The sequence below is a fragment of the Pseudoliparis swirei genome, chromosome 13 (assembly GCF_029220125.1).
Source record: "Pseudoliparis swirei isolate HS2019 ecotype Mariana Trench chromosome 13, NWPU_hadal_v1, whole genome shotgun sequence".
Lineage (NCBI taxonomy): Eukaryota > Metazoa > Chordata > Actinopteri > Perciformes > Liparidae > Pseudoliparis > Pseudoliparis swirei.
This window is the reverse complement of record NC_079400.1, coordinates 15,999,602-16,025,479: the sequence shown is the minus strand read 5'-3', so window position 1 is coordinate 16,025,479 and position 25,878 is coordinate 15,999,602. Positions and strand designations below refer to the sequence as shown.

At 42.5% G+C, this 25,878-nt stretch overlaps 1 protein-coding gene across 8 annotated transcripts in view; it reads left to right on the top strand.

Moving 5' to 3' along the window:
- LOC130203884 (myosin phosphatase Rho-interacting protein-like) overlaps nucleotides 1-25,878 on the top strand; it is a 66,978-nt gene that overhangs the window by 20,434 nt on the left and 20,666 nt on the right. For all 8 annotated transcript variants that reach the window (XM_056430331.1, XM_056430330.1, XM_056430329.1 and 5 more), the window contains 8 exons: nucleotides 10,502-10,653; nucleotides 10,740-10,824; nucleotides 10,909-11,077; nucleotides 11,279-11,714; nucleotides 12,474-12,600; nucleotides 13,294-13,398; nucleotides 25,303-25,359; nucleotides 25,795-25,863. In XM_056430331.1, coding sequence (XP_056286306.1) covers nucleotides 10,502-10,653; nucleotides 10,740-10,824; nucleotides 10,909-11,077; nucleotides 11,279-11,714; nucleotides 12,474-12,600; nucleotides 13,294-13,398; nucleotides 25,303-25,359; nucleotides 25,795-25,863 — 1,200 coding nt within the window. The remainder of the gene's footprint in view (nucleotides 1-10,501; nucleotides 10,654-10,739; nucleotides 10,825-10,908; nucleotides 11,078-11,278; nucleotides 11,715-12,473; nucleotides 12,601-13,293; nucleotides 13,399-25,302; nucleotides 25,360-25,794; nucleotides 25,864-25,878) is intronic.

Here is a 25,878-nt window from a genome sequence, read left to right as displayed (position 1 = left end):
CTTTCTTTTTTATTATTTTAAATAATTTATTACACACTCAAAGTTAGGTTTAAATTAACTCCATAAACTGTGCAAAACACTCTTAAGTACCTGTAAGGACATTTAAGCAAATTATGACCCTCTATACCCTAACTATATCCTCTACAAACAAAAGTGCTTTTATGGATACTGTACGTACCAATACAAAATTAAAACATTGAAGTTCTTAGTAGTTATATCCCCATCTCAAATAATAGAAGATGAACAGTTGTTTCTGGCATTTCTATTCACCTTCAAAATTGACACAGCATTAAAATGTGACTCGTCTGGACTTCCTGATGGCAAATTCGTTGATGGTATCATCAAATACTATTTTACTTGAGACCTCTTGGTTGATGCTCATCAGCCCATTGAGGCGTTCCTGACTCATGGTTGATCTCAGGTAGGTATTACATCATTTTAATTTAGAGAAGCTTCTTTCAGCAGAAGCTACTGTCACAGGTAGTGTGACAGCAATTATTAGGGCCACCCACATATTTGGAAAAACGTCTCCAAGTTTCTTCTCCTTCAAGTAATTCATAATTTCCATTGTCGTCATGCCGGTGTTACACCCCTACTGGTTTAAAACCTACTGGTTTCCCTGCGCGTGCGTTGTGTTCTCTTGACATCGGCAGCGGGGCTCTGACTCGCGCACTAAATTCGTCACACATTCACAAACATATTGCTGGAGATCTTCAAGCCACCGTTCATATCCATTTTGGCGATTACGATTGTATAAGTGAGCAGTGCATCACAGCCACGTATGAAGAAATACATTTTAGAAAAAATAAAAAGACCGCACCGACCTGGGTTCGATCCCTTTCACGCAAAATGAGACCACACTCAAGGACGAGCGGTCTATGCGCTGCGCCACCAGATATTACTTCCAACCCAAGCAATATAGAGCGGTCAGGTAACTAACGTAACATAACACAACTTAACGCAACTGCTCCAAATTAGGAAAATATCGACAATAACCATCAATTCAATCTAAAAATCAGGTTGACAAATAAACGTGTGGCTGAAGGGGCGCCCTCGGATGATCATGATTAATAAACATGTTTTAATATGCTTGTTATTCTAACTATGATTTGGGAAGTAGGTCTAAGGGCGACACTCGAGGGCGCCCCCAACCCATTTGTCGCCCTAGGCAGTCGCCTAGTTCGCCTATAGCAATCGCCGGCCCTGTTTGGATCCACCAGTAATATAGCTGTTCTCCTTTTGGAAGGATGATACTGATGTCCTTTTGCAGTTTCTGTGTGTTTTTTCAGTTTAAGATCAGGGTGTATTTTGCGAAACTGATGCTTCAAACATCCTCTTGAAGAACAAGGACCAGGGACCGATGATGTCGCCCAACAATCTGCAGGGTGCTATCTGAAGCAGTGGGCTCTTAATGCCAAACTGTTTTCACCACAAGTATAGGGAAAGATGCTCTCCCATCGAAAGCAGCATTCCTCCTCCAATGCCCTTATTTGGTCAACTACAGTGAGCTCGCAGCCCTGGGACCACAGGGAGCAGAGAAAGGGAGCTGCAGACCCTAAAAATCACAGAGGAAACGTCACGTATGCCCCAGACACAGACATTCCACACTTGGCCTGCCACAGCAAGCACCCAGCTCTGCTGATGCTGCTAATGCAGATAATCAGATAGTTAAACAGTTCAAGGAATAGTTTAGCATTAATTGTTCAACAGATTATAAAACTCACAGCTCGAATAATTTTATGGATCAGTCACGAATCGGATCCCAGATTAAATCGGCACAAAAAAAGAGCAAATATATCTTTTAGAGATCCCTGATCAAGCCACCAATACTAATTGATCATTTATGATTTATATTGGAAGATACAAATCCCTTTGTGGTTTGATTTTTGCAGCTGGTCTACACGTATCCAGACTCATTCTTTTTGCCAATGTCCCAACAATAATTTCAACCGCTCTGAAGTTGGTAAACTATCAAGAATTCTAAATAATATACTAGTGCTTTTTCATAAAGGCACACACTTCAAATGATTTCTAAATATAATATTTAGTTTTCATTAATTAGTTTTAGTATTTTTAATGATTGTGAGAGCTAGTGTTGGGAAGTTAAACAGTCATAATTACTATTTTATATCTATTTATATTGTGAAAATGCCTCCTGCCTTGTGGGTCGGCCTCCTGGCATGGCCCTACTCTTGCCCCCTTCCTCCTTGTTTCATGGTTTGTTGAGGTCTGGATTGTGGTCCATGCCTACTTATAATAATTCATACAATCTGTCATATTCATTGAATGTGTTTATGTAACTCTGTTCATCTGCTCACATGACATCTATTCTTCTGTCCATCCTGGAGAGGAATCCTACTCTGTTCCTCTCCTGAAAGTTTCTTATCTTTTTCCTGCGAAAGTTTTTTTTCAATTTCTTGGGAGTTTTTCCTGACCCGATGTGAGTTTCAAAGGTCAGGGATGTCGTATGTGTACACGTTGTAAAGCCATCTGAGGGGAGTTTGTAATTTGTGTTAATGGGCTGTACAAAATAAACTGAATTGAAAGTTTAGTCAGTGAGGCTTACCGCTAAATTACCACAACTTCATCATCGTTGTCATCTCGTAATGCAGGGTTGGTTGCTTAGTAACGGCTGGAACTAAGCAAACCCTTGGATAAAAGGATGAAAGTGACAAACACATGAACAACCCCTAAAGAAAAGTCAGGCTCCATCTAACGGCAACACATAACATAGAAAAGTCACCTTGATGTGCTAGTTGTTGGATCAAACTGGAATATTAGATCCCCCTAGCTGCAGAAAATACAGTATTATGTTGTTGCCAGTAGGGCTGCAACAACAAATCAATAAAATCGATAAAAATCGATTATTAAAATAGTTGGCAACGAATTTCATTTTCGATTCGTTGTGTCGCGCGATTATTACGGCGCTCAATAAGTCGCGGAGTATAAAAAGAGTAGAGTTGAGCACAGAGCGGCGCAGGAGAAACAAGAGCGGAGCGGAGGGAGAGGACAGAACATAATGCTGCGTTGTGAGAGCCAATCAGCGCTGAGCTGCTCCGCTGTTGATGAATCAAATTGGCTGCTGCTGCTCTCGTGGCGCTGGATGCGGAAGTCATTCACGTCGTCGGAGGGACATTCACGGAGCTGTGTGCGCCTACGGGTGATGTTATCAGGGCTCTCAAGTGTCACGCATTGAGCGTGACAGTCACTCATTTCGGTCTTTAGTCACGCACTCCCGCCACACATCGTATTTCTCACGCTGAAAAACAACTCTCGTCTATTTAATGTTTTAATGTGCCGCAGCGCGCCAACATGAGCTGGCTGCGCTGCCCTCACCATGGAGGAATCAAGCGCTCCCCTGGAGTTCTGCTGTGAGGTGCCACTTATCAGCCAATCAAAAAAAAGAAATGGGCTACACAATAGCCAATCAGAAAAAAATCATATCTGTTGTATCTGGGTAAGGTTTAATCCAGCAACCTATGAAAATAGAGCATCCTGGAATTGTGCGCGACTGATATAACACATTTGCATGACTTTTCCAAACATTTTGGGATTTTATTTTTTTCAATTACTTTTCTAGGCCTGGAAATAGCTATTTAAAAATGTCATGACTTTTCCAGGTTTTCCATGACCGTACAAACCCTGTTTTGAATAAAGGGTTGAAAATTACAGTTTTTTTATCCGATTAATCGATTAATCGAAAAAATAATCAACATATTAATCGATTATCTAAACAATCGTTAGTTGCAGCCCTAGTTGCCAGGCTCCTGCTTTAAGTAACATTGGTGGATTGAAGAGCTAGAAATCGGGCTGCAACTAATGATTTTTGTCATTATTTGAACTTTTAACCGTCACTAAGAATGTTGACCGATTATTGCTATCAGTTAAACCGTACCGAAAAATCTAAACTAGAAGGCTAACTCGACAATGCATGCAATTTGCAGTTAAGTGTTTAGCCCAAGGACACATCGACATGGACCAGCAGAGCCGGGGATCAAACCGCAGATCCTCTGATTGAAAGTTGACTCTGCTCTACCACTGAGCCACAGTCACCCCATACTAATGATAAAATTGCTGATACATTTTTGTCAGTAGATTAATTGATGAATCAACTAATTGTTGTTGTCTTAATAGCTGTATAGATGTGGAGCAAATGTGACAGAAATGTGCAACGTTCCAGAGTTTAGTTCCTGTGGCACCATACTTTCTGCAAGTTTTCAAGCTTTTAAAAAGTGCTATTAGTGGTAATAGATTTGTCCATACTTTTTTCCACACTTCATGTATGATACGATTTTCATCTAAGTGATTGCCACTTACCACACTGCAGGGCTCCACACACCTACTTATTCTCAAACAAGATGTTTCTTCATAGTAGAGGTAATTCCTCCACAGCATCTTAGTTCTTTAGTGGGACGCAATATTATTGCCATATTTGGCAACCACTGGGGGTTTAGAGGCATATCTTAATAAAGTTCGATCTGGGTTCTGTTCAGTGGCCTTAAAAGGAGCTGGAAAGGGACTTGGCACCTGTTATAGATCTGTAGCAGCAAAACCCGATAACAGCCATAAGATTCAGAGAAGACACAGAGACGGTTGGAGAGGAAGTTTAGGGGATTTCTTTGCTTTGATGTTAATGAGGTTCATGTTTTTACTACCCAGATATTTTTTAAGTGTCATAAGTAAAGCACATCCTTAGTTATTTAGGAGCAGTGGGCTGCAGTGAAGACAGGGGAGCAACTGGGGGGTTCAGTGTCTTGCTCAAGGACACTTCAACATGAACTATGGGGAGAGTGGGGATGGAACCTATATCTTGTGGTTACGGGATGACCACTCATCCCCATGAGCTACAGCTGACCCCTCATCCTTGCCCTCTCAGCTTCTCTGCAGCAGGCTACTTTCGACGCATCTGCCACCAGCCTTAGCGATGCTTCACTGCAGGCATTCACACTCATGTCGAGGGAACTTGGGCTCCTGATTCTTCCCCCGGAGTCTTTGTACCTTCGCGCCTCATGGGTCCATTCTAGGGCTGCAACAACGAATCGATAAAAATCGATTATTAGAAGAGATGGCAACAAATTTCATTAGCGATTTGTTGTTGCGCCACTCAATAAGTTGCGGAGAGGTTTGAGTATTAAAAAAGTTGAAGAGCAGCTCGGAGGTAGAGGAAAAACCATAAAGCTGCGTTGCCAAAGCAAATCAGCGTTGAGATGATCCACCCGTCATCACTGGACAATGACCCAAAGCACACCTCCAAATTGTGCAAGAACTATTTAGGGAAGAAGCAGGCAGCTGGTATGCTGTCTGTAATGGAGTGGCCAGCACAGTCACCAGATCTCAACCCCATTGAGCTGTTGTGGGAGCAGCTTGACCGTATGGTCCGCAAGAAGAGCCCATCAAGCCAATCCAACTTGTGGCAGGTGCTTCAGGAAGCGTGGGGTGAAATTTCGACAGATTACCTCAACAAATTAACAGCTAGAATGCCAAAGGTCTGCAATGCTGTAATTGCTGCAAAAGGAGCATTCTTTGACGAAAGCAAAGTTTGAAGAAAAAAATGAATACTTCAAATACAAATCATTATTTCTAACCTTGTCAATGTCTTGACTATATTTTCTATACATTTTGCAACTCATTTGATAAATAAAAGTGTGAGTTTTCATGGAAAACACGAAATTGTCTGGGTGATCCCAAACTTTTGAACGGTAGTGTATGTGTATATATAGATATATGTATATATATACATAGTTAGGTCCATAAATATTTGGAGATTGACACAATTGTCATAATTTGGGCTCTGTACACCACCACAATGGATTTTGAATGAAACAATCAAGATGTGCATTCAGAGCAGACTTTCAGCTTTAATTTGAGGGTCTTTACATCCACATCAGGTGAACGGTGTAGAAATTACAACATATTTTATATGTGGCACCTCCTTTTTGAGGGATCAAAAGTTATTGGACAAACTAATATAATCATCATTGTAATTGTCAATTTTAATACTTGGTTGCAAATCCTTTGCAGTCAATGACAACCTGAAGTCTGGAACCAAGAGACATCCCCAGACACTGGGTTTGATCTCTGGTAATACTCTGCCAGGTTCTACTGCCACTGTCTTCACTTCCTGCTGCTTCTTGGGGCATTTTGCCTTCAGTTTGGTCTTCAGCAAGTGAAATGCAGCTCCATTGGATTCAGGTCATGTGATTGACTTGGCCATCGCAGAACATTACCCTTTGCCTTCAAAAGCTTTGGTTGCTTTCGCACTATGCACAAGACCTGGAAGACCACGGAGAACAACTGTGGTGGATGACAGAAGAATTATTTCCCTGGTGAAGAAAAGCCCTTCACAACAGTTGGCGAGATCCAGAACACTCTCCAGTAGGTAGGTGCATCTGTGTCAAAGTCAACCATCAAGAGAAGACTTCACCAGAGTAAATACAGAGGGTTTACCACAAGATGTAAACCATTGATGAGCCTCAACAACAGGAAGACCTGATTAGAGTTTGCCAAAAAACATCTCAAAGAGTTATTCAGTTGTGGAACAACATCCTATGGACAAAGATCAACTTCTACCAGAATGATGGGAAGAGAAGAGTGAGAAGGGAATGAACTGCTCCTGATCCAAAGCATAGCACCTCATCAGTGAAGCATGTATGGCTGCCAGTGGAACTGGTTCCCTTGTATTTATTGATGATGTGACTGCTGATAGAAGCAGTAGGATGAATTCGGAAGTGTTTCGGGCAATATTATCTGCTCATATTGAGCCAAATGCTTCAGAACTCATTGGACGGCGCTTCACAGTGCAGATGGACAATGACTCGAAGCAGCCAAAGAGCTTTTTAAGGCAAAGAAGTGTAATGTTCTGCAATGGCCAAGTCAATCACCTGACCTGAATCCAATGGAGCTGCATTTCACTTGCTGAAGACCAAACTGAAGGGAAAATGCCCCAAGAAGCAGCAGGAAGTGAAGACAGTGGTAGTAGAGGCCTGGCAGAGCATCACCAGGGATGAAACCCAGCGTCTGGTGATGTCTCTGGGTTCCAGACTTCCGGATGTCATTGACTGCAAAGGATTTGCAACCAAGTATAACAATTGACAATTACAATGATGATTATATTAGTTTATCCAATTACTTTTGGTCCCTTAAAAAGGAGTGTCCCCATATGAAATGTGCTGTAATTCCTACACCGTTCACCTGATGTGGATGTAAATACCCTCAAATTAAAGCTGAAAGTATGCTCTTAAAGCTGATCTTGATTATTTCATTCAAAATCTATTGTGGTGGTGTACAGAGCCAAAATGATGAAAATGGTGTCAATGTCCAAATATTTATGGACCTGACTGTGTGTATATATATATATATATCATATTAATGTTATGAACCCGAACACAAGTGCTTATGTAAGTATCATGTAGAAATAGTGGTTATTTATTCCATGGTGGATGGCGGAAATGATAACGTTTCCACGGAGCAAAGAAACAGAAATAAGCCACGCCCCCTCTCCGACACGAATGAACCACAAATAGTCGAATGAGTAAAGTCACGCGAGTAAAGCGTTGTCTGTTCTGTTTTTTAATAATACATACACGTACAGTGCTCGCACCGGGCATAATGTGCCTCTGCTCCTCCTCCGAGGAGAATAGAGGTGGGTGAAAAACTGTTGGACAAATGTATGCAGACTCCATGACCTTAAGCACAAAAGCCTGGTTGCCAAACCCTGGAGCAATCTTCAAGCAGAAAGGGCAAATGAATGAAGCCTATAAGTCAGTGAGAAAGTACCTCTGGAGAACTACACAAGAACAGGGAACGCTCATACGCCGAGTGAAGCCGAAGTAGATGCATGACAAGTTGAAGTAATAGCCTGTCTTGTTGAGCTGAGAAACCCATATTCTGAATCATTAGTCCCACATCCAACAATGAGGCACAGTACCATAATCACAAGGCACACCGTTTTGAACTGAAATTGTGTCTCCTTCAGGATATAATGGTCATTTCTAAAGAAGAGCGGCATTAAAAAAAGCAAAACAATGCCGTGCATGGACCCCAACATGGCCGCCAAAGGTTGTTGTGGTCACGTGTGTGAATACGCTCTATAGCAGCATATCCAGGGGCTGGACCAGGGCAAACCTGAATGAGGTGACTGTGTCTGCCTCCTGAACTGAAGGTAAAAGCTGGTTCCATAAAAGAGGAGCTTGATAACTGAAGGCTCTGGCTCCCATCCTACTTTTTAAGACTCTAGGAACTACAAGTAGCCCCGCATTTAGTGAGCACAGCTAATGCAATATGGTACTACAAGCTCCTTAAGATATGATGGTGTATCACCAATCAAGGCTTTGTAGGTTAAGAGAAGAATTTTAAAAGTGATTCTTGATTTTACGGCGAGCCAGTGCAGAGCAACTAGTGCAGGAGTAATGTGATCTCTTTTCTTAGTTTTAGTGAGAACACGAGCTGCAGCATTCTGGATCAACTGGAGGGACCTAAGAGACTTATTAGAGCAGCCTGATAATAAGGAGTTGCAGTAATCCAGTCTCGAAGTAACGAACGCGTGAACCAATTTTCTGCATCTTTTTGAGACAAGATGTGCCTGATTTTTGAAATATTACGTAGATGAAAGAATGCAGTCCTTGAGATTTGCTTTACGTGGGAGTTAAATGACAAGTTCCGATCAAAGATAATGCCGAGATTCTTTACAGTGGTGTTGGATGCTCGAACAATGCCAACTACAGAAACCACATCACCAGATAATTGATCTCTGAGGTGCTCAGGGCCGAGTAAAATTACTTAGGTTTTGTTTGAGTTTAACATCAAAAAGTTGCAGGTCATCCATGTTTTTGTCTTTAAGACATGCCTGAATTTTACTGAGTTCCTCTGGTTTGATCGATAGATATAGTTGAGTATCATCTGCATAACAATGAAAGTTTATGGAGTGTTTCCTGATAATATTGCCCAAAGGAAGCATGTATAATGTAAATAAAATTGGTCCAAGCACAGAACCTTGTGGAACTCCGTGACTAACGTTGGTGGTTATCGAGGCTTCATCGTTTACAAATACAAACTGAGATCGATCTTATGAATAGGATTTAAACCAACTTAGTGCCGTGCCTGAAATGCCAATCGACTGATCCAGTCTCTCTAATAGGATGTCATGGCCAATGGTGTCGAATGCAGCACTAAGGTCTAACAAGACCAGTACAGAGATGAGTCCTTTATCTGCTGCCATTAAAAGGTCATTTGTAATTTTCACCAGTGCTGTCTCGGTGCTGTGGTGTTTTCTAAATCCTGACTGAAACTCCTCAAATAAACTATTATGATGTAGAAAGTCACACAACTGATTTGCGACCACTTTCTCAAGGATCTTGGAGAGGAAGGGGAGGTTAGAGATCGGTCTGTAGTTAGCCAACACCTCTGGATCCAGAGTGGGCTTCTTTAGGAGAGGTTTAATTACAGCTAATTTGAAGAAATGTGGTACGTGGCCTGCTATCAAAGACACATTGATAATATCTAATAGAGAGCTGCCAATTAAAGGCAAAATGTCTTTAAGCAGCCTTGTCGGGATGGGGTCCAAGAGACAGGTAGACTTGTTAGAAGTAGAAACCGTTGAAGATAATTGGTCACGGTTGATGGAAGAAAAGCCATCTAAATATACACCAGGGCATACAGCGGTTTCCAAACGCCATTCCAATTGAGGACAGATTGGCACTGCTTAAGGGCAAGAGATCTTGTCTCTAATAGTTAAAATCTTTTCATGAAAGAAGTTCATAAAGTCATTACCACTGAGGTCTATAGGAATACTCGGCTCCACAGAGCTGTGACTCTCTGTCAGCCTGGCTACAGTGCTAAAGAGAAACCTGGGGTTGTTCTAATTTTTCTCTATAACTGATGAGTAATAGGCTGCTCTGGCATTACGGAGGGCCTTCTGATAAGTTTTAAGACTATCTCGCCAAACTAAGCGGGATTCTTCCATATTAGTTGAACGCCATATGCTTTCAAGCTTTCGTGACGTTTGCTTTAGTTTGCGGGTCTGAGGGTTATACCAGGGAGCAAACCTCCTCTGCCTCACTGTCTTCTTCTTCAGAGGGGCTATCGAGTCCAGTGTCATTCTCAGTGAGCCTGTGGCACTATCAACAAGATGATCAATCTGGGACGGACTAAAGTTAGACCAGGAGTCCTCTGTTATATTGAGACGTGGTATTGAATCAAATGCAGAAGGAATCGCTTCTTTAAATTTAGCTACAGCACCTGTCGGTCACTGATGGACATCGAGTCATTGGCGATTCCCATAGTGAAACATCAAACGAGATTAGAAAAAGAACTACCTCTCAAAAAAGGCTGATGAGGAATTGAATTCTGGCAGGAAACACAAAGGAGGCAGGGCCATTGGGAAGGAGGCCATGCCAGGGGATGGATGTAGGGGCAAGGACGCAGGAGCCAGTACTGGCTTTAAACACAGCCAGCTGATAATATAAGCTAGACTTGCTAACATATCATGTTGTGTCTCCTCTAGCCAAGCACGCTGCCTCAGGGCACAGTGAACATGAACCTCTGCACTGATGTCATAGACGCCGAGCCAAAGACAGGTCAGAAGAACTCCTTGTGCATCATCACCCCGGACCAGGAGTACTTCATCAGAGGAGAGAATAAAGAGATCATCAATGGGTTAGTTGTCGAGATGTGTGTGCTGATGGGTTGATGATAGGATGTGCACACAAACATGTAAAAGAAAAACTCTCCTCTGTGTCCAGGTGGACTGAACAGCTGGTGGTATACCCCCGAACTAACAAACAGAACCAGAAAAAGAAACGCAAGGTGGAGCCTACGACCTCCCAGGTAATACTTCTTACACAATACACACCTTGATTTTATAATCCACTGTTTCATTGTTTTTTGATGGTTTCATGTGTCCATGTTCAGGAGCCAGGTCCAGCCAAGGTCGCAGTGACCGGTTCTGGTATCCCAGAGGCAGAGAAGGTTCCAGACTCGAGCTCCATTATCTGGCAGGAGGAGCTGAACCAGAGAGAGGCTGAAGGGGCTGCAGTCTGGGCCCCTGACCTGCCTCCAGGTTCACCGCTACCCCTGGCAGGTAAGGAGGAATACCATCTTTGTATAGAGGAGCTCTGTGTAGTGGTCCATGAAATAGAAAAAAGGGGAACAAATGTTGTGAATGTTCCTGAGGTATAAGGGGTAAAAATGCATTAAACTGAAGATACAATAAAAGTAAATAATAAAGTAAAGTCATGATTTTTGCTATGAAAGTGTGGCGTCTTCTGTTTCTCTTGTGTAGTTAACTTTGCGCCACAGGGCTCTGACGCCGGCTCACTGAATGGTGACGAAGTGGACCGGGGCAGCTTGGTTCTGCATGGCTCTGCACCCCAGCCCCCCAGTGACCTGCTCTCCCCAACAGGCTCATGCTCAAGTTTGGGCGGGGTCCCACGCTGCCTCTCCCCATCTCCCAGCGACCCCTTCCCCTCTGGCAGCTCCCTGCTCTCTAACGGCTCACACATCAGTGGCTCAGTCAGCTCTCTGGACTCGGATGTCAGCGGCAGCACTGTCACTAGCAACGACAGCCAGCCAGCCAACCAGAGGGGCGGACACTCCAACAGCCACCATGACACTAGATCCCGAAGGCTGGAGGCAGAGACCAGAAAGGCTGAGAAGAGGAGTCGGTTCAGGAGCCCTGATGGGAAGGAAAGGGGTGCTTTCCTCAGCCCGGAAAGGAGGTCAGTGTCAGCTTCTCTTGTTCCATAACGCTGTTAAGATGACCCCCACCACACCCACTTGGCTTGTTTGAAATGTTGCTGTCTCTGGCATGTTTCTGACCTATGACCTCTTTACTAACAGCAGCAGTGACCGAGAGGCAGATTATTGAAAGGAAAGTACAGTGGCTGTGTGTTCATACAGTCTATGCTTACAGTCGTAAGACTGATGAAAAAACAGAAACAGATCTTCTCAGAAACAAACACAAAGGATATTATAATGGCCTCACAAATCCCAGTATCTACAGCCATTACTTCTCCCTCCAATTAAAACCACAGCAGTTGTGATGGTTTATGTGTGCACATCAAAACCTTGGAGGTACGTGCGCCACTGAATTGTGTCCGTGTGTGTGTGTGGTTTGTGTATGGGCCTTTTAAAAGGATAAGCCAGAGACTCAAGTATTTCCAGACCATAGTGTCATATAGGATAGAGCTGAGATTCCAAGTAAGCAGTCTACTAACATTGCATGTTAAATTAGAGGCTGATTATTTATTTTCGCTTATCAACAAAGACAGCATGCTGCTATCGGGCCAAGTATTGCTCGACCTCTACAGTCATTCCTTTGTGTTTAATGTGTTTGTCAGATGTGACACAGCAGATTAAATAAAAAAGACCTAAAGAGCAGCTAGTTAACTATTCATGGATTGGTTTTGAGGGGACACTCTACTGATTTTACACATTTTGTGTGTGTGCGTGTGCATGTGTGTGTGTGTGATTTGCAGTCGCTGCGGCGTTATTGAGAAGTTGGAGGCCTTGGAGCTGGAGAATCCAGAGAAAATGGAGGTGGAAGAATTAAGCAAGAGTGCAGCCAGACGGGGCCGAAGTGAGCACAGGCACTTCCAAAGAGAGGTAACCCATGTGTGTGTGAGTAGTTAATACTGGGGCGACTGGGGCTCAGTGGGAGAGCAGTTACTCTTGATGGGAGGGTGGAACCTTAGCCACTGCCATCAGTGTATGAATGGGTGAATGATGATAAGTAGTGTTAAAGCGCTTTGAGTGAAGCCTTTGAGAAGACTAGAAAAGCGCTACACAAGTACAGCTCCATTTAGCCTTTACAGTGAAAATCCATAATTCTCAAAGGCACGATAAAAAAGAAAAAGATAAATCACACACACTTCACACACTATAGCAATAATAATAATATATCCTTTTTTCTTCCGTGTGGGTAAATTATTCTCTGCATTTGACCCATCCTTAGTTATTAAGGAGTGGTGGGTTGCAGTCAAGCGCCCGGGGAGAAGCTGGGGATTCAGTGTGTTGCTCAAGGGCACTTCTGTTATCTGTGTTTTTGTTTTCATTGTCTTTTGCTCTGTGCGGAGCAGGTTGTCATGACATTTTTCCACAGTAGATTAATGCCCACCCACCCAAATAGACCAAATCAGATGATGGACAAAATATCATCAGTGATTTCTGTATTTCACATGTTGAACCTCAAAAAGTCAAAGTGCCATTATTTTATATGTATTTGTTTTTATAGTTTTGAGTTGATTACCCATACACTGGTACAAAAACAATGTTGACAAACGAGTGTGTGTTGTTTAGGTGCAGAGGTATGACCTGGGCCAGGGTCTTGATTTTCCCTCTGCCCACCCTCCTCTGAGGAGAGCCAAGTCCCTGGACAGAAGGACCACTGAGTCGGTCATTACGGTGAGTGTTTACTCATCTTTTGTTTCTGTAAAACAGTCTCATCAAGGTCATGGGTTTATCGCTACAGGATCGGCTGTGACTACCAAAGATTATAATGCATACAGTGATGTTAATTATGAATCAAATGTCATATATGATGTTGCAAGCTGGGATATTTAGTCTCTCCTGCATTAATTTAGATGATGAACATGGCTACCAGACAGCTGTTACGGATCAAAGCAGAGGGGAAATTAGCCATGATGTTCTCCTGTCCCTCATTTCTAAATAAATGTAAAGAGTGAGGCTGCGTCCCAATGACACGTCCATAGTGAGTTTACTGCATCCTTTTGAGACTTTAATACGTCACAGATGCAGGATACGTACAGATATTTAACAACATTTAGCCAAGATGTTTCGTGTTCTGTGAATATAAGAACTACTTTAAGCATCTTTAGTTCCGAGAGATGATACCCTCTAACACGGAATGATCTAATAAACAAGCTCTCCATTCAATGGGTTTGAATCTCGGTAGATGTTTGGAGATCTTTTGAAGCTGGTGGTTGAGGAAACTCGCCTGGCTGTCTCCCTGCCGTCCCTCCTGATGTCTACCCTGCTTCCACTCACAACTTCACTCGACCGGGAGGCCCTCTTGGTTATTGGCTCTTGGCTCTTGGATAAAAATCTCCATCAGCCAATTCATGCACACCATCGGGGTCTAATAATCCGTGAACAGTTCTCCGACGGTCATCCCAGACGATGTTCTATTGTCCTCGGCTAAGTACCGGACGGTGTCCCGCTTCGAATCCCTTTCGATGGCGCGAGTCTTCTCTGTTTTTATCATCCTTTTGACAGGATACACTCTCTTCGCTATAATAAAAGGGAACTTGACTGTTTTACTGGTTCCTTCCTGAGTTCATCGTAAGATTTCCCAGTTTCCACACGTTAGGTACTTTCAGTCCACAGAATTAAATACAAGTATTGAACACCAATGGTGCTAAACTTGGTCCTTCTTAGAAATGCAACGGATTTCAGCTGAACAGTCTTCATGCACGGATCAGAGCAGAGTGACCCTTCAATGTATAAACAATTCACTTCACTAGCCACAACAGTTACTAAAACACTGTCTATGCATAATCATCTGTAAGACAAGATAACCTACACACACATATAATGAACATTACATATTACCTTATGGTTATTAAATCACTACACACATGCAAAAATTGAAAATGCAGATTAATTTTCTTTCAAACAATGAGTCGACTGATTGTTTCCGTTTTTTATGCTACACATGTTCCAAAATGTTATTAAAAAGCCTGCATATGAACTGCAAACAAACTAGTGCTCTTGTCAAGAAGATTGTTATATATATAAATATGATACAGCACATGATAACATCTTGCATCAGAGCATCATATTACTCATCAGTAGAAAAGAAAAATAAGAACAACCCCAGGTTTCTCTTTAGCACTGTAGCTGACAGTCACAGCTCTGTGGAGCTGTGTATTCCTATAGACCTCAGTGGTAATGACTTCATGAACTTCTTCAGTGAAAAGATTCTTACTATTAAGTTAAGATAAGATAAGATATATACTTTATTAATCCCCAAGGGGAAATTAGTTCTCTGCATTTAACCCATCCTTAGTTATTAAGGAGCAGTGGGCTGCAGTGATGCGCCCGGGAAGCAACTGGGGGTTCAGTGCCTTGCTCAAGGACACTTCGACTTGCAACAACTAATGGGGAGAGCCGGGATCGAACCGACAACCTTGGGGTTGCAGGACGACCCCCTTACCCCACTGAGCTACAGCCCCCCCCACAGATTAATAATCTCTTGCCCTCAACCAGAGCCGAGCTGTCCTCAAGTGGAGTGGCCTTGTAAATGGCTGTATGCCCTGGTGTATATTCGGATGGCTTTTCCTCAACGGTTTCTACTTCTAACCCGTCCACCTTTCTTCTGGACCCCATCCCGAAGAGGCTGCTTAAAGACGTTGCCTTTAATTGGCAGCTCTCTATTAGATATGATCAATGTGTCTTTGCGAACAGGCCATGTACCACATTCCTTGAAATGAACTGTAATTAAACCTTTCCTGAAGAAGCCCACTCTGGATCCAGAGGTGTTTGCTAACTACAGACCGATTTCTAACCTCCCCTTCGTCTCTAAAATCAAATTAGTAATTTAGGATTTTGTGCTATTCAATTCAGTTTATTTTATATAGCCGAACATCACAAATCTCCGAATTTGAAAAAAAGGGAAGAAACCTTCAGGAGAGCAACGGAGGAGGATCCCTCTCCAGGATGGACAATAGATGTCATGTGAACAGATGAACAATAGATGTCATGTGACCAGATGAACAATATATGTCATGTGACCAAATGAACAATAGATGTCATGTGACCAGATGAAAAATAGATGTCATGTGTACAGAAGGAATCATTACAGTGTAACAACACATTCAATTAGTATGACAGAGTGGATTAATAGTTGGTAGTAGTCATGGACCACAATCCAGACCTCCATGATCCATCAGGCAGATGGAGGTAGAGAGGAGTGTGCAGAGCATCAGCAGGGCCATGGCATCAGACCCAGCACGTCCAATGGACCCGATGAGATGTGAAGTCACAAGGACTCCGGAGAGAAAGCAGAGTTAGTAATGTGTAATGGAGAGATGAAAATTCATCCATAAGGAGAGAGAGAAGAGGAGATAGGTGCTCAGTGTATCCTAAAACGTCCCCCAGCAGCCTATCAGCCTATAGCAGCATCTCTAGGGGCTGGACCAGGTGAACCTGATTCAGGTCTAACTATAAGACTATCAAGAGGAAAGTCTTCAGTCTCCTCCACATGAGGTGACTGTGTTTGCCTCCAGGACTGAAGGTGAAGCTGGTTCCATAAAAGAGGTGGAGCTTGATACAAAACAAACTGAATTTAAATTGAATTGAATTGAATTGAATTGAATTGATTATTTCAACACATGAAATTCTGTCTGAACGCCACTGTGCTTCAGTGTGTCTGGTAAGGCGAACAAAGCATCTCCTGTTCTGCTCAACTGTGAGCTTCAGGGCCAGCATTAATGCCAGGTCTTCAATTCAATTCAATTCAGTTTATTTGTATAACCCAATTTCATAAATTACAAATTTGTCTCGGAGTGTTTTACAATCTGTACACATAGACATCCCTGCCCCAAAACCTCGCATCGGACCAGGAAAAACTCCCAAAGAACCCTTCAGGGGGGAAAAAAAGGGAAGAAACCTTCAGGAGAGCAACAGAGGAGGATCCCTCTCCAGGATGGACAGGTGCAATAGATGTAATGTGTACAGAAGGACAGATTTAGAGTTAAAATACATTCAATGAATATGACAGAGTGTATGAATAGTTCATAGTAGGCATATTCCACGATGGAGACCTCCACGATCCATCAGGCAGATGGGGCTGGGGAGGAGGAGTGGGCGGAGTCTCAACAGGATAGTGGCGTAGTCAGTAGCAGGAATTCCACGACCCAGACCTCGATGATCCATCAGGCAGATAGGATCTATGTCGTCTCATAGGGTCCGATGACCCCATGAGACGTGAAGTCACAAGGACTCCGGGGAGAAAGCAGAGTTAGTAACGTGTGATTGAGAGATGAAAATTCATCCCTAAGGAGAGAAAAGAGGAGATAGGTGCTCAGTGCATCCTAAAACGTCCCCCGGCAGCTATAAGCCTATAGCAGCATATCAAGGGGCTGGACCAGGGCAAACCTGATTCAGCCCTAACTATAAGCTCTGTCAAAGAGGAAAGTCTTAAGTCTACTCTTAAATGAGGTGACTGTGTCTGCCTCCCGGACTGAAATTGGAAGCTGGTTCCATAAAAGAGGAGCTTGATAACCAGTGTTGGGCAAGTTACTGAAAATTAGTAATTAGTTATAGTTACTAGTTACTTCTTTTAAAAGTAATTGAATTACTTTACTAGTTACTGTATATCAAAAGTAATTAGTTACTCGGGAAAGTAACTTTTAAGTTACTTTTATGTCTGCTTTTTTAATGTCATGAACAGTACTGAACAGTCAAACACAATAAACATGTTGTAGACCTATTTATTGCAATCAACAGGGCAACAGGCCTTCAAATCAAGCAGGAGTACAAAAGTCCCTTTTTTAGTTAACTTAATACAAAATAACTGTCTCAGTGATTTAAGTGTTTTTTTTTTACCACATTAGGCCCAATGAAATAAAAGTGATTGGCCTACACAGTATTAACACTAATTAAAAGAGAAAACAAAGGTGCCTTGAGGTGCTGCATATAATTGAGTTGGGGGGGTGCTAGTGAGGCGTGTACGTGCTGATCTGGAGTCAGTTTGGTAGGATTTGGGTATAAATTAATTATTTCATTTAAAATATGGATTTTTATTTAAAGATATTCATGTAATTTGCATGCAAAATAGGTCTACCCGGACCAGCGGACACAAAATTCAACCAGCGGCAAAAACCGCGGACCTGGCAACACTGGAAGTGGCTGTCAATCACAGTGTGGCACCGTGCGTGCTGGTCGAGGGGGCGTGCCTGTGATTGGCGGAGTAGAGGGGAGGCGGGGTTAACCTGTCGGAAAACGGAAGTTACGGGTGGTTGACGGGAACCGTTGTTGTTGACATTCGAGCTGCTGAGCCGAGAGGAGCACAGTCTGTGTTGGTGTATGCCCAATAAAGGGAGGATTAATAACGTCGTCCCGTCTCCGTGTCATCAGTCCATAACGTCCGAGACGTTACAATATCATTGCGCCACCAAGGTCCTGCGATGTCAGATCAGAAGCAGCTAAAGTAGCCTAGCTTGTCTTCTTGTCTGCAAGTGTTCATTTTTCACAAAAGAGAGTAACGCGAGTAACGAACTCATTTAAATTTCAGTAACTGTAACTGCGTTAGTTGATTAAAAAAATACTTCGTTACCGCAAAAAGTAGTGGAATTACAGTAACGCGTTACAAAGTAACGCGTTACTCCCAACACTGTTGATAACTAAAGGCTCTGGCTCCCATTCTACTTTTTAAGACTCTAGGAACTACAAGTAGTCCCGCATTTAGTGAGCGCAGCTCTCTAGTGGGGCAATATGGTACTACAAGCTCCTTAAGATATGATGGTGCATCACCAATCAAGGCTTTGTTCAGCTTTGTGGAGAGAGGTCGCTGGGATGTTATTGATGCGAGAAATTACATTCGGTTAGGTAACAGAGTTGGGAGGATACATTTTTAAGAGAAACGTCTATGTGCTCGTCCACATCATGACAGCGCTGCTCAGAAACCAACATATTCCCTCGTTTTCCTGGGGAAATAGCTAAAGACACAGTACATACATAGCTACTACAGCATTGTGAATGTTCCTAACATTTCTTAGGGCATGGTATGGTGGTGCCAGGATCTGAATGTTGTAGGCAAACCTCCATACTGCGGGGGGCAATGCAGCTCTCCGCTCCTCTCCAGGTTATACTCCTCATTCGGCTCCCTCGTATGGAGGACTCAAAATGACTTACGTATAAATAAATAAATGCATGAATAAATATAGAATAAATAAATAAATGCTTAAATAAATGTATAAATAAATAAATGTATAAATATTTAAATGAATACATAAATACAGGAATGAATAAATATAAGTTATAAATCAACAGGACATCATTAAATAGATATATTTCTACATTTCTTCATTTATTTATTTCTCTATGTGTCCACACGTATTTCTTCATTTATTTATGTGTGACATTTACGTGTCCGTATATTCAAATGAGCTGGAGCGGTCCAAACCTCTGTCTAAAGCATGATTGGTCACAGGAGTGTGATGCACCTGGTGTGTTATGCTCTACTATTTTTGCCTGGCACATTGTTAAGGATTGTCTTCGACCCCAAGTGCACGACAACAGAAAGTGTTAATGTTTAGCCAAAAAACAGGGCGTACTTTAATTGAAAAAACCATGGGAGCGGAAAGTTCCGAGAAACAAAAGAAAATTTCCTCCTTAATTGGCAGTGGAAAAAACAAGCAAACAAAAACTCACTGTCGAATAATCCACGTGAAAAACGTTCATCACTGATAATCCATACGAAACAAAAACTCTGATACAAAAAACTCCAGGGTTGTGTGACCTCTCCTCTTGAGCTTCTAGAAAGAACGCGCAGCGAGCTACTGGCAGTCCTTCTATTTAACTCCCTGTGTAACGAGCTACAGCTGCGACGTTAGCAGAGTGGCTTCAGGTGTGCGCCGGAGCGCGCCCGGCTCGTCCTCGTCGCCAGGTGCGCAACTCTCTAACAGCGTGCTCCGAGGAACCAGGTGTCTCGGGCTGAGGTGGGACCCCGGCTGGCTGAGTCCTAACACACATGATGCTGAAGTTGGCTCGCTCAGCTCACCGTTAGCAGAAAGCCGAGACAGCTTTTTGACTTCAGCCGCTTATCAATTCCATGTACACTGAGTACAGACTCGTGTTCCTTTGGAGTCTGGTCTTGGGAGTCTGGTCTTGGGAGTCCAGACTCCCGAGGACGCAGGACGGTCTTTCTGGTCTTGTGACGTCACCACATCAACTGTTCTTGCTCATGAATTTAGTCCAATTATTCACTGTAAAATACTTTACAGTGGAGTAGAATGTGTTGCGGTGTTCACGGTCGTTTGGCGTAGACTCCGCCCACAATTCAATTCAGTTTATTTGTATAGCCCAATTTCACAAATTACAAATTTGTCTCGGAGTGCTTTACAATCTGTACACATAGACATCCCTGCCCCAAAACCTCGCATCGGATCAGGAAAAACTCCCAAATAACCCTTCAGGGGAAAAAAAAGGGAAGACACCTTCAGGAGAGCAACAGAGGAGGATCCCTCTCCAGGATGGACAGATGCAATAGATGTATTGTGTACAGAAGGACAGATTTAGAGTTAAAATACATTCAATGAATATGACAGAGTGTATGAATAGTTCATAGTAGGCTTATTCCACGATGGAGACCTCCACGATCCATCAGGCAGATGGCGGTTGGGAGGCGGAGTGGACGGAGTCTCAACAGTGGGCGGAGTCTCAACAGTGGGTGGAGTCTCAACAGGACAGTGGCGTCGTCGGTAGCAGGAATTCCACGACCCAGACCTCGATGATCCATCAGGCAGATAGGATCTATGCCGTCTCATAGGGTCCGATGACCCTATGAGACGTGAAGTCAAAAGGACTCCGGGGAGAAAGCAGAGTTAGTAACGTGTGATTGAGAGATGAAAATTCATCCCTAAGGAGAGAAAAAAGAGGAGATAGGTGCTCAGTGCATCCTAAAACGTCCCCCGGCAGCTATAAGCCTATAGCTGCATATCAAGGGGCTGGACCAGGGCAAACCTGATTCAGCCCTAACTATAAGCTCTGTCGAAGAGGAAAGTCTTAAGTCTACTCTTAAACGAGGTGACTGTGTCTGCCTCCCTGACTGAAATTGGAAGCTGGTTCCATAAAAGAGGAGCTTGATAACTAAAGGCTCTGGCTCCCATTCTACTTTTTAAGACTCTAGGAATTACAAGTAGTCCCGCATTTAGTGAGCGTAGCTCTCTAGTGGGGCAATATGGTACTACAAGCGCCTTAAGATATGATGGTGCATCACCAATCAAGGCTTTGTACGTTAAGAGAATAATTTTAAAAGTGATTCTTGATTTTACTGGGAGCCAGTGCAGAGCAGCTAGTGCAGGAGTGATGTGATCTCTTTTCTTAGTTTTAGTGAGAATACGAGCTGCAGCATTCTGGATCAACTGGAGGGACCTAAGAGAATTATTAGAGCAGCCTGCTAATAAGGAGTTGCAGTAATCCAGTCTCGAAGTAACGAACGCGTGAACCAATTTTTCTGCATCTTTTTGAGACAAGATGTGCCTGATTTTTGAAATATTACGGAGATGAAAGAATGCAGTCCTTGAGATTTGCTTTACGTGGGAGTTAAAGGACAAGTCCCGATCAAAGATAATGCCAAGATTCTTTACAGTGGTGTTGGATGCTAGGGCAATGCCGTCTACAGAAACCACATCACCAGAGAATTGATCTCTGAGGTGCTCAGGGCCGATTAAAATTACTTCGGTTTTGTCTGAGTTTAACATCAAGAAGTTGCAGGTCATCCATGTTTTTATGTCTTTAAGACATGCTTGAATTTTACCGAGTTGGTTGCTCTCCTCTGGTTTTATCGATAAATATAGTTGAGTATCATCTGCATAACAATGAAAGTTTATGGAGTGTTTCCTGATAATATTGCCCAAAGGAAGCATGTATAAGGTAAATAAAATTGGTCCAAGCACAGAACCTTGTGGAACTCCGTGACTAACGTTGGTGGTTATCGAGGCGTCATCGTTTACAAATACAAATTGAGATCGATCTGATAAATAGGATTTAAACCAAATTAGTGCCGTGCCTGAAATGCTGCTCCAGTCTCTGTAATAGGATGTCATGGTCAATGGTGTCGAATGGAGCACTAAGGTCAAACAAGACCAGTACAGAGATGAGTCCTTTATCTGCTGCCATTAAGAGGTCATTTGTCATTTTCACCAGTGCTGTCTCGGTGCTGTGGTGTTTTCTAAATCCTGATTGAAATTTCTCAAATAAACTATTATGATGTAGAAAGTCGCACAACTGATTTGCGACCACTTTCTCAAGGATCTTGGAGAGGAAGGGGAGGTTAGAGATCGGTCTGTAGTTAGCCAACACCTCTGGATCCAGAGTGGGCTTCTTCAGGAGAGGTTTAATGACAGCCACTTTGAAGGAGTGTGGTACGTGGCCTGTTAGCAGAGACACATTGATTATATCTAATAGAGAGCTGCCAATTAAAGGCAAAACGTCTTTAAGCAGCCTCGTCGGGATAGGGTCCAAGAGACAGGTAGACGTGTTAGAAGTAGAAACCGTTGAAGATAATTGGTCACGGTTGATGGGAGAAAAGCCATCCAAATATACACCAGGGCATACAGCGGTTTCCAAGGCCATTCCACTTGAGGACAGATTGGCACTGGTTAAGGGCAAGAGATTATTAATCTTGTCCCTAATAGTTAAAATCTTTTCATTAAAGAAGTTCATAAAGTCATTACCACTGAGGTCTATAGGAATACTCGGCTCCACAGAGCTGTGACTCTGTCAGCCTGGCTGCAGTGCTGAAGAGAAACCTCGGGTTGTTCTTATTTTTCTCTATTACTAATGAGTAATAGGCTGCTCTGGCATGATGGAGGGCCTTCTTATACGTTTTAAGACTATCTCGCCAAACTAAGCGGGATTCTTCCAGATGAGTTGAACGCCATATGCTTTCAAGCTTTCGTGACGTTTGCTTTAGTTTGCGGGTCTGTGGGTTATACCAGGGAGCAAACATCCTCTGCCTCACTGTCTTCTTCTTCAGAGGGGCTATCGAGTCCAGTGTCATTCTCAGTGAGCCTGTGGCACTATCAACAAGATGATCAATCTGGGACGGACTAAAGTTAGACCAGGAGTCCTCTGTTATATTGAGACGTGGAATTGAATCAAATGCAGAAGGAATCGCTTTTTTAAATTTAGCTACAGCACTGTCAGTTAGACATCTGGTGTAGAAACTTTTGACTAACGGTGTACACTCATGTAGTATAAATTCAAAAGATATAAGGTTGTGGTCTGACAGAAGAGGATTCTGTGGGAAGACCTTCAAATGCTCAATGTCAACGCCATAGGTAAGAACAAGATCAAGCGTGTGGCCAAAGCTGTGAGTGGGTTTCTATACTCTCTGACAGAAGCCAATCGAGTCCAACAATGAGATGAATGCAGCACCTAGGCAATCATTATCAACATCCACATGGATGTTAAAATCTCCTACAAAAATAACTTTATCAGTTTTAAGAACCAAACTTGATATAAATTCTGAGAATTCAGATATAAACTCTGAATATGGACCTGGTGGCCGGTACAGAATCACAAATAGAATTGGCTGTAGTGTTTTCCAGGTTGGATGTGAAAGACTAAGAACAAGGCTTTCAAATGAGGTGTAGTGTAATTTAGGTTTAGGATTTATTAATAGGCTCGAGTCAAAGATGGCTGCTACTCCACCTCCTCGACCGGTGCCTCGAGGAATGTGAGTATTAATATGACTTGGAGGAGTCGATTCATTTCGGCAGACATATTCTTCATGGCTCAGCCAGGTTTCAGTTAGACAACATAAATCAATGTGATTATCTGATATTAAATCATTTAGTAACACAGCTTTAGATGACAGAGATCTAATATTTAGGAGACCACATTTAATAGTCCTGTTTTTTTGCACTGCTGAAATAATGGTGTTAACTTGTATACGGTTATTGTGTACAACTCCTCTTCTGCTTACTTTTGATTTATTTAATTTAAGTGGCCGTGGGACAGACACAGTCTCTACTCTTGAGTCATGGGTGGGTAACTGCTCGAATGGAAGAGCAGAGAAGGGTGTTAAACTACAACTCTGCTCCCGGTTCCTGATCTGAACCCTGGGTTGTCATGGATTAAGTCCGGTGATCAACTTGGTCATATTCGCAGAAATGAGACGCGCTCCGTCCGATGGATGCCGTCTCTCCTCATCAGATCAGGTTTACCCCAGAAAGTCTTCCAGTTGTCTACGTAGCCTGGTACTTGTTCCCGAATAAACTGTAATAACTATACAACGTCTCGTAGCTTTCCTGACCCAGGGTCGCTACAATATGAAGTTATGCATCTTAACCCTCAGTCAAATTGACGTAACGTTATTTTTGTAATAAATAATTAATTATTTGTGCTCTTTAGATCCTCCAAAACCTAATTATATCTCATGTTTAGCCGCTACGGAGACGTCAGAGCCAGCGGAGCATTTTAAAAAGTCCTGCCGAGATCAGGCTTCTCTCGGCGGCCACACAGCGCGCTGACCGCCCGGAGCTCAGTGGTCCCGCGATCAGGACCTCAAATCTCTGTCGCATATCCTTATTAGGCTGAATCTCGATAAATCGACCACAGATTTGATACTTAAACTACTAACTTCTCGACTGAAAACATCCTTAAATTACATTCCGTGACTCAACAACAGTAGTATTTAGAATGTACAGACAAGAACGCATAATAAACGCTGTTCGTCTACAGGTCCAAGTGCTAGGGATCGATTGCTTCTGTCTTGCTCCCCGATTTGACCAATCCTGTTCAACAATGAGGTTCGGACCGCCCCAGCTCATTTGAATATACGGACACATAAATGTCACACATAAATATATAAAGAAATACGTGTGGACACATAAATAGAGAAATAAATCAATCAAGAAATACAGAAATGTAGAAATATATTTATTTAATGGTGTCCTGTTGATTTATAACTTATATTGATTCATTCCTGTATTTATTTCTATATTTATTTAAGCATTTATTTATTTATACATTTATTTAAGCATTTATTTATTTATACATTTATTTAAGCATTTATTTATTTATTCCTATATTTATTCATGCATTTATTTATTTATTTTTTTACACTTCAGTCATTTTGAGTCCTCCATACCCTCAGTCTGCAGACTTTGCCTGCTGCGTGTATTTATTGCCCACTGCTCCCTGAGGTCACCCTTCACATGAGTGTGTTTCTTCCACTGTGTGAAATCACAGCACTGGGTTTTGCATCCTCAGCTAAAGTAGCACAAAGTCTCCCCGGACCAGTGGACCACATATAGACAGTCTTTGATCCATTGGTAGGGTCATCTTCTACCTCAGCTGACTGAGTGAGCATGTGCTAGTCATTTTATTTTACATATTGCCAGTGTCGTTGAGCAATTGTTTCAGGCTACTTAAATTTTTAGGATAACTTTGTAGTTTGCTTTATTTGATCCGATTTTACATTATGTGGTGTTAATCTACTGTAACCCCTTCAGAGAGAATAATGACATGGCAAAATGACATTTTGCATGTTGAACAGGTTGACAAGGCACCATCATTTCGTTCAGACATTTCAACATCTTACCTTTGTTTTTTTAGCCGGATTTATTGAACTTCAAGAAAGGTTGGATGGTGAAGCTGGATGGTCAAGGCCAGGTATGTTATGAACTGTTAGTCGAAGTGCCAATTACAGCTAAATATTTAATTCAATTAATAATTATTTGTTTTCATTTATGTAGAATTTGTTGAACTAAAACCCAAATTGAAAGAGCGTATCTTACTTCAAATCATCCAGATGCATTGACCTTAAAAAGGGTGTGAAACGCCGGTTCAAACGGCATCTGATCTGACCACGTAAAGCACTTTACAGAGGTGTGGTCACACTTTGATGTTGTGTCTTCAATGGACTTGACCAGGGTGGAGCCTGAAGGCCTTTTAAAATACATCTTCATATGATACGGAGAGAGGCATACTATGTGGCATTGTAACGCAGGCGTTAATGATGTACAATATGTGACTACCTCTTTTACATCTCTTAACATGCTGTGGATGTGAGAACCCCATCTTTGCCTTTTCCCTTGTCCGTTGTAGTGGAAGAAATACTGGTTTGTTTTGACGGATCACAGCCTGAGATACTACAAGGATTCCATTGCAGAGGAGGTGAGCCTATTATAT